Genomic DNA, 8,648 nt, shown 5'->3' with positions numbered 1-8,648 from the left:
AGTATATAAATACTCTGTGTGGCCGCTCTATGATAGACCTGCGTCCTGTCCAGCGTGTACATCCCCAGGCTTCTCCCCAGTGATTCTGGGATAGGATCCACACCACCACCACCCTGATCAGAACAAGTTGTTAGTAAAAATGGGCAGCTGAAAGCAGGTTTGAATCTCACCCCCAGTACTCTTAACCTTTTACTTACTCTAAATTGCTCCAGTAAAATTACCTACCTGTATAAATGGTTAAATAATTGTAAGTAGGTTAACATTGTAAGTCGCTTTGACAAAAGCATCAGCTGAATCAATGAATTTAAAAGGAATAAATAGTGTGCATATGTACCACATGAGCATGCAAACAACCAGAGTAATGGAAACAAGTGGAAGAGGGTATTATAGAAGCTAAAAGAGAAAAAAAAGTATATGAAAATATGTAATAAATGTACTCATAAAAGCAAAAGTACATTTATTGTACATTTCATGAGTTTGTACATATATGTGAAAGTATTTATACCGCAACCTTGGCAGCAGGTGTAACATGTTAGAGTGATTGGAAGGGCCCTGCCGTTGAAGCTCTTGAGCAAAGCACTTCTGCTATTCTATTGTAACTTTCAGTGTAAATGGGTAAAATGTACATTGTACACTGAATGAGGAGGCATTTGTTTTGTTGCTTATCTGACATGTTCTTTTAGAGCAACAGATTTTACCCAGAGTGAGATTTGGATTTACATTACAATTACATTTATTTATTTAGCAGATGCTTTTCTCCAAAGCAACTTCCAATGAACTCTACGTAGTGTTATCAGCCCACACACCTTATTCACCATGGTGACCTACACCGCTAGATGCACTACTTACACTGGGTCACTCATCCATACAGCAGTGGAACACACTCTCTCTGTCACTCACACACTATACAAAATTACTTAATAATCTTCAGGTGACAAATCTATCCTTAATTGATATCCTATTTTTTTAAACTATGACTAAAACATTATACAATATGAATTTGTTACCTGTTAATTATTTTCTCAGACATGATTTTGCAGCACAACTTGCAATTAATTTCCCATTTATAAATTTAGCAGGGTAATTTTTTACTGCAGCAATTCATGAATCAAGGGTAATACAGCAGGAGGAGGATTTTTACTTAACTGGCCATCATTAGGTGGCAAATCTGTCCTTAAGTGCTATGCTGTGTTTTTAAAAAAATACATATAACTGAGAAAAACATGACACACAGTATGAATTTATTACTTACCTGTTAATTATTTTTCTCCAACATGTCTTTACAACACAACTTAAAATTTATAACTCTCACACCTGAACTCCTGCGAAACAGCGCCCTCTTGTGGGAAATATTCATAACCAAATATAAATGAAATGCCATAAGGTCACCTAGTCATCACCCTAATGATATTTCCTCTGCTGGTTGAGTCATAAATGAGACACCTAAAGCAACATCAGAGCTATGTTCAAGAGTATGCGTAATGACCGTGACATGGCACACGCAGAAAGCTACATTGAAGAGACTCTCAATTTTAAAGTCAGAGCCGACGCATATGAGCAAAAGCTCCTACGATCCTTATGCGTTTGAAGACAAAGCCAGAGCATAGAAGCGGCACAAAGACACCGATAAAGCAGCGAATACAATTTCAGAGCTGTATTTTTATTGGAACTGCACCAATTGCTAAATGTTCACCTTGTACAAGAAACAAATACAAATACTCACACTAAAAACCAAACAAACCACTGGCGGCCTTCAGTTCGCTATCACTGGGACTCTAGACGGGTTTGCTATTGCTCAGGAGCACACAGTGCCTCCAAGACCTTCACATGGGTGATGAGAACAGAAAGAAAGGGCGGCTCACGGAAAAAAAAAAAAAAAAAAAAAAAGACTATGGTCATAAGAACATTTAAGTAGGTGACACAAATCTAACGTGACTCTGGGGGGAAAAGGGGAAGAAAAAAATGAACACCAAAAAAATATAGGATTTTTTGTTATGTAAAAATACCACAAGACAGAGGAGGTGGGGAGGAAAAAAATATTGAGACTTTTTTTTTTTTTTTCTTTTGCGGACTAAATTTTTTTCGGGGGGGGGGGGGGGGGGAATTTCTGCAAAAAAGGCGTTTTCCTGAGTCAGTTAAGAAATGAACTTTAACTCTTTCCTGTCTAACAGGTTGAAATATTTCCGAAGAAGAGTGATATATGGAAAAAATAATCAAACATCAAAAGCAACATACTAGAACTCCTACGTTTATCTTTTTAACCTACTTTGGAAGAAAAAAAAAAAAAAACTAGGCCAAGAATATCCCAAATATAGAATACAGATGCTCGAAAGTTGATGAAAAGCTATGACTTTCCTGCTCCGCAAGCTCCTTGGAAAAAGGTTTATACTTTGGTCTTTTGAACAAAAAGACATCCTTTGCCGACAATCGTGAAATACACACACTGTCACCAGAATGAAACGCAACACTGAAGGAAATACAGCATACGAGGTCGCAAATTCCGTAGATGATACCGAATTGCATTTTCGCACTCTGACCACATGTGACGAAAATGTTTCGGATCAGCGAGGCCTTGCAGATCCAGGGTGGTAAACTCAGCTCTCTTTGCGGAGTCTGCGTGTTCTCCAAGGGTTTCAATGGATTCCCCGCCTAGTGCACATTCTGCTCATGTCAGTTGGGGGGGGGGTGTGTGTGTGTGTGTGTGTGTGTGTGTGAGAGAGAGAGAGAGAGAGAGAGAGAGAGAGAGAGAGGCAGAATGCCCCGCAGCAGACCAGTGTCCCTTCCAGTTCGGATCCCGCACAGCCCCCTAGGTTTCAGACTTGTTCTCTGGATCTTGGCACTCCCACTATGGTAAGGGGCTGCCAAATTTACCGCGGAGGGATGGGCATATTTCGGATCGTGCGTGATCGTGTGCCCCGATCTTCCTTGTTACCGGGCTGCTTCCAGACCAGTTCAACATTTCCACAACGCCCCTCCCGCCTCCACTGTAAAATCACAGTGAATGAAGAGTCTCCAAAGAAGCCCCAAAAGGCCCAAGCTGCTCTTTCTTCAGTGTCAGAATCAACAAAATAAAACGGTTAAAAAAAAAAAAAAACATTATACAAAACGAGTTCTTTTTTCAGAATGCAGCAGACTATTTTTCCCGACAGCAATCTCATCTAAAATATGTGTTTTCTGAGCTCAGCGTTTCATTACAGGTCCTAGATGGCGGTGTTTCTTGCAACCTCCTGCTGATTATCAATGGCAAACGAATGTGTCCAGGAAAGGGTTAAAGTTCACGCTGTAGATTGCGGCGCTGGGAGCAATCTTCTTTTCCTTTTTTGTGTTGTTTGATAAATATATATATATATATATATATATATATATATAATTATTTTCATTTAATAATCTTTTTTTAGTTTTTTTTTTTTTTTTTTCCCACACTGAAAAACAAGAGACAGACATTCACTTTGGGGTTTCGGTGAATAAAATGTACAAAATAAAGGGGGAAAACACAGATGCGAAACTGAACTGAAGGTGGGTGGGGGGGTTGGGGGCGGAGCAGAAGCTGGAAATGGGGGCGTGGTCAGAAAGGAATGATGTCATTGTTCTTCTGAGCACTCCAATGTGGTGTGGGGGGGGGGGGGGGGGGGCAGGAAGCAAGGCCCTCCCACAAGGCGGGCAGTGGGCGGGGCAGTATCCCAGCGAATCACGCAGCAGCCTTGCTCGCCCGGGCGCTGTCGACAGGTCCGAGAAAAACGGGATATTTCCAGAAAAAAAAAAAAAAAAGAAAAAACACTGAATCAAAAAAAGGGAGGAATAAAACGTAACAAAACGAAGAGTACAAATCCGTGGAACATGTTGCGGTTCCCAGTGCTGAGAGGCAGAGGGGCTACGGTTCACGGCCCCTTGGTCCCGGTCGAGTGTCGGTATGAACGCTCCTGGTCTAGTGCTATTGCTCGGTCAGGTGCTCTCTGGTGTCGCCGTGCTTGGCGGGCTGGTTGGGCGAGGGCGTCTGTGAGGGGTGTGTGCCGGCGGGCAGGGTGTGGGCGATGGGCAGCCCCCCTGGCATCATGCCCTCCATCGTCCCGGGGATCCCTCCTGGTGCCACGCCCACCACACCCGGAGGGTACCTGCAGAGAAGGACACCGGTCACTCGGGCATCACTCACGGCGGAAGGCTGGTCTTTCAGGACACCCAATCAGGGACCGCCCACTTCCCGAGCGATGGGCACGGGGGCCAATCGGCACCCTGCAGAGAGTCCCGAACAGACCTGCCATTTGCAGAAGATCGCGTTACATTCCAGCGCTCGGTCCGGGACTCGCCTGTACGTATCACACGAGAACGCTTTCACACGTTTAATAACATTTCCATGCTTCTCCGGCCTACTTGCATTAAACAGCGAGAGTACTAAGAGATCTTGGCACCGGCTCTGCCGCTTGAGGATGCTGTAATTGCTGTCTGCAGCGTAGACTCCGCGCAAAGATGCCATTCGAATTTGGCAGCAGAGAAGAGTTTCATCAGCGCGTTCGTTATATAACCTGCGTTCAGCTCCGGACCCCTTGCAACACTTCGACTACGAAGGAGAAGCATCGGGCTGCAACACCGTGCACGGAGAACGGTTTTCGGACTTAAAGCATCTCAGCGTCGGCGAGGACGTCGCCATCTCCGGCACGTCTTCGCGATCTTAACTGGGCACTGAGCACACAAGCACTCGACAGGACAGCAGAACACACACGAACGCACATCCGTTCGCCTGCAGCCAACGCTGCAGCCGAAGCGCGCGCGTAATCGAGAAGAAATCAGCCTTTCCGTGCTCACGAGGACGCAAGCAGCTCGTCTCAGAGACGCGGATTCGTGGCGTCTTGCGCCTCCGGCCTGCGTCCAGCTTCGTCGCGCGTGTCGGAAGGTCCGCAGGTCCGGCGCGGCAGGGGTCAGACCCGCGAGCGCTGGGACGTGGCAGCGATTTCAAAGAACCGAATCGGTGATGCAACGTAAAGACACGCAGTCTGCTGCCGTTGAATTATTGTCCTCTCTCTGCGTGTTTCAGATTTATTTATTCATTTATTTATTTAGTATTCAGCTGCTACATTCGTATGGTGCAGGCTTGTGCAAGAAACCGCTTACGGTGATTTGAACCTTTACACGGCAGGGTTTTTCCACATCGATACTGGGTAAGAGTACTACACCAGGGAGTGGGATTAAAACCTGGGTCCTTCATCTGCAGGGTGATGCTCTAACCGTCTAACCGCTGCACTACCTGCTGCCTGTTTCTCCGATTGGCTGGTGTAGGTGGGGTTGGTGCCATGTGTTGGAGGGGTAGTGGGGGGGGGGGGTGTTGAGGGTGGGGAAGTCGAGGGCAGTTGGGTCAGCAGTGCAGCAATAAAGACAGACAACGAAAGAGCTCTGCTCCACCTGGATAAGGGCCAAAGTATTTACCTGGTTCTGATTTAGGTATTTAATTTGTCTTGGAGACCCCCAGTTGCTATGGCCTGCATGCTTTGGTTGGCTCTGCTGTGTGAGAGAAGCAGTCAGTCCGTTTGAGGCACTGGGGACGGGAAACCGAGGAGATCAAGACTGCCTAACGTCAACAAGGAGGAACAGAGACCATCATAGCGTCCGTTTCTCTCGGGATGTGTGAGATGGAAAAATAATAGCAGCCACAGCTCTGAAGGGAAGAGAAGACGGCCGTGATTATGGGAAACAAAATATTCATCTAGAGTTGATAGAAAATCACGCTGCGGGTTCTGGCTTTAATAAGCCAGTTGGTGATGGATGTGGCCGAGGTATCGAAAGCTGTAGCCGAGGCATTAGTTCCCGTGGCCTTAAGCCAAATCCCTTTTTCAATGGACCCCCCCCCCCCCCCCACCTCCCAGTTCTTCAAAATACTGTATGAACATAGACATTGTGCCTTGAAATACATTCACTGAATTCACAGTAAAAAAATTTCACAGCCCCGTTCCTTGTGAAGAGCGAATATGTGCGACGGGACACGTATGTCGCCCATCTCACCTGTAGGCCCCATTGAGCTCTGGGTGAACTTGCTGGTCCATTACTGACCAGGGGGTGGTGGTGACGAAGAACTCTTTATTGACACAGTTTCTTAGGCTGTCAGGGATGCGACCTGGATGCCAAACAGAAATGACACAAAGGGACATTTGAAAAAACCATGTAACTGAAAGAAAGGAAAAAGTGCACTGAACGCACAGAAGAGAACTAAACTGAGCCTGAACAACATAAACTGGACTCATTTACATTTATTCATTTAGCAGACACTTTTCTCCAAAGCGACTTCCAATGAACTCTGTGTAGTGTTATCAGCCCACCCACCTTATTCACCGAGGTGACTTACACTGCTAGATACACCACTTACACTGGGTCACTCATCTATACATCAGTGGAACACACTCTCTCTCTGTCACTCACACACTATAGGTGAACCTGAACAGTGGGCTTCTTCCAGGTGCTCTGGTTTCCTCCCACAACCAGAGCACCTGGAGGAAGCCCACACAGACATGGGGAGAACATGCAAACTCAACACAGACTGAGCAAGGATCGAACCCACATCCTCTCACAGCACCAGCACTACTCGCTGTGCCACCCCAAAAAAAAGTCTCAAATTAAAAATTCCGTACAAAAAAACCTCACTGCTCTTTTGACGTTTGACTTCAATTCTTTGGTATGGAAACAAAAGACACATATTCTCTCCACTGTTTACTTAGTGAAATGGACATGTGACCTGGTATCAAACATTTCACACCCTTTCTGGCTCAGATTAATGTGTGTTAGATTTTTTAAAATATATAATTTTATATGGGGCAGCAGGTGATGTGGCGGTTGGAGCTGTTGCCTTGGACTCAAAAGACTCAGGTTTCAATCCCACCTCCTGCTGTAATACCCCTGATCCCGGTACTTATCCTCAGTTGCTTCTATAAAAATTACCCAGCTATAAAAATGGGTAAATCACTGTAAGTAGCTTAACATTGCCGCATTGGAAAAAAGCTAAACGAATAAACGTGAAAATGTGAGGTGTACAAAAATGCTGCTTAGACGGGAATAAAGAGCTTCAATTTTATAGTGATATAAACAGCATTTTTTGCACCAAATGACATGAACATCATTCATGTTCTGTAGAACAAACTGGTCATGAAGGTATAATTGTTTTTAATGGCATATGTCAAGTTTTTAAATCATTATTTACCTTTATATTTTTGTGACCGACAGCTTATTTTCTCATTTTGTATATTAGATATGCAATTTTATTAATTTACATTTATTTCTTTAGCTGACACTTTTTTCCAAAACGACTTACAACACTCAAGTGCCTACAGCTACTTTTCCAGATGGGCAATTTTAGTGGAGCAGTTTAGGATAAGTACCCTGCTTAAGGGTACTACAGCTGGATGTGGGATTCAAACCCACAACCCTCGGATCCACAGCAGCTCTAACCACTACACTACCTGCAGCTAGTGATTTTAGCATGAATACCTTTCGGTGAAAACTACACTGCAGTAAAACAGTACACACAGTCGTGTACTTGCATGACTTTGAACAGGAATGTTCTGGGTACAGGCCTGATGCCATCCTGACCCATCAGCATCGAGGTGAACCCCCCATCAGCCCACCTGTGATTGCTCTCCGGACCTCAGTGGCTGCCGCCTCTCTCATCTCCAGGGAGGCCTGCTCGCTGTACCAGGCTGTGTGTGGGGTACAGATGAGGTTGGGCGCATCCTTCAGAGGGCCCTGGGAAAAACTTTGAAGAGGAGAAAGAGAGAGAAGGAGCAAGAGGGAAGAAAAACATAGAAGACGCGGGGTTGGTGTTATAATTAGGCGAACCTAAGGCAATCGTCTGAGGTGTCCAGTTTTGCAGAAAAAATGGGAAAATGTAATCTTGGCAAAGGTCACAAACAAAATATCTACAACCACTTGTCCTGAGCAGGGTTGCGGCGAGCCGGAGCCTGACCCGGCAACACAGGGCATAAGGCTGGAGGGGGAGGAGACACACCCCGGATGGAACGCCAGCCCGCCACAAGGCACCCCAAGCAGGACCCGAACCCCAGATCCACCACAGAGCAGGCTCCGGCCAAACCTGCTCCACCACCATACTCCCCCTTGGCAAAGATAATAATAATAATAATAATAATAATAATCATCATCATCATCATTTTATTTTAAAAAATGCTGCCCCATGTCTTTGAAACTGTTGGTCTGTTCTGTAAATAGTATTTATTTGTTCCCTTAATGAGTTGTCAGTCCATTTTCAGTTTTTAAAGTATAAATTTGTATCTACGTAATGTCACATATGGTGTATCATAAAAAAATAGCTTAAAAAGAACTTATTTATAAATTCAGATCTTATTTTTCATTGTGTCTTTCTTTTACTTTTCCTTCTGGTCTGTATAGATCTATAGATATAGGACACAAGGCTGGATGGGGTCCACACTGGACACGATGTCATTTTTTGAAGGGTCTCCTTGACTTAACATTATTTTCAAATTAGGTACCTAAATATGCTACTACGTTGTACTAAAAACAGGATGACATCTATATTTATACATCCAGTGTCAGTAACCACTTAGCCTGAGCAGGATCATGGTGAACCAAAACCTTTCCTGTAAGCACTGAGCACAAGACTGGGGGGGTACATCCCAAATGGGATGCCAGCACAT

General features: G+C 44.7%; 1 protein-coding gene across 1 annotated transcript in view; it reads right to left on the bottom strand.

The window, feature by feature from the left end:
- Positions 1-3,460: 3,460 nt before the first annotated feature.
- ctbp2a (C-terminal binding protein 2a) overlaps positions 3,461-8,648 on the bottom strand; it is a 40,989-nt gene continuing 35,801 nt past the window's right edge. The window contains 3 exon segments of the mRNA XM_018749465.2: positions 3,461-4,112; positions 5,992-6,103; positions 7,605-7,732. Coding sequence (XP_018604981.2) covers positions 3,932-4,112; positions 5,992-6,103; positions 7,605-7,732 — 421 coding nt within the window. The 3' untranslated portion in view covers positions 3,461-3,931.

Source organism: Scleropages formosus, chromosome 4 (genome assembly GCF_900964775.1).
Source record: "Scleropages formosus chromosome 4, fSclFor1.1, whole genome shotgun sequence".
Taxonomy (NCBI): domain Eukaryota; kingdom Metazoa; phylum Chordata; class Actinopteri; order Osteoglossiformes; family Osteoglossidae; genus Scleropages; species Scleropages formosus.
The sequence above is the reverse complement of the archived record's forward strand: the minus strand, read 5'-3'. Positions and strand labels throughout refer to the sequence as shown.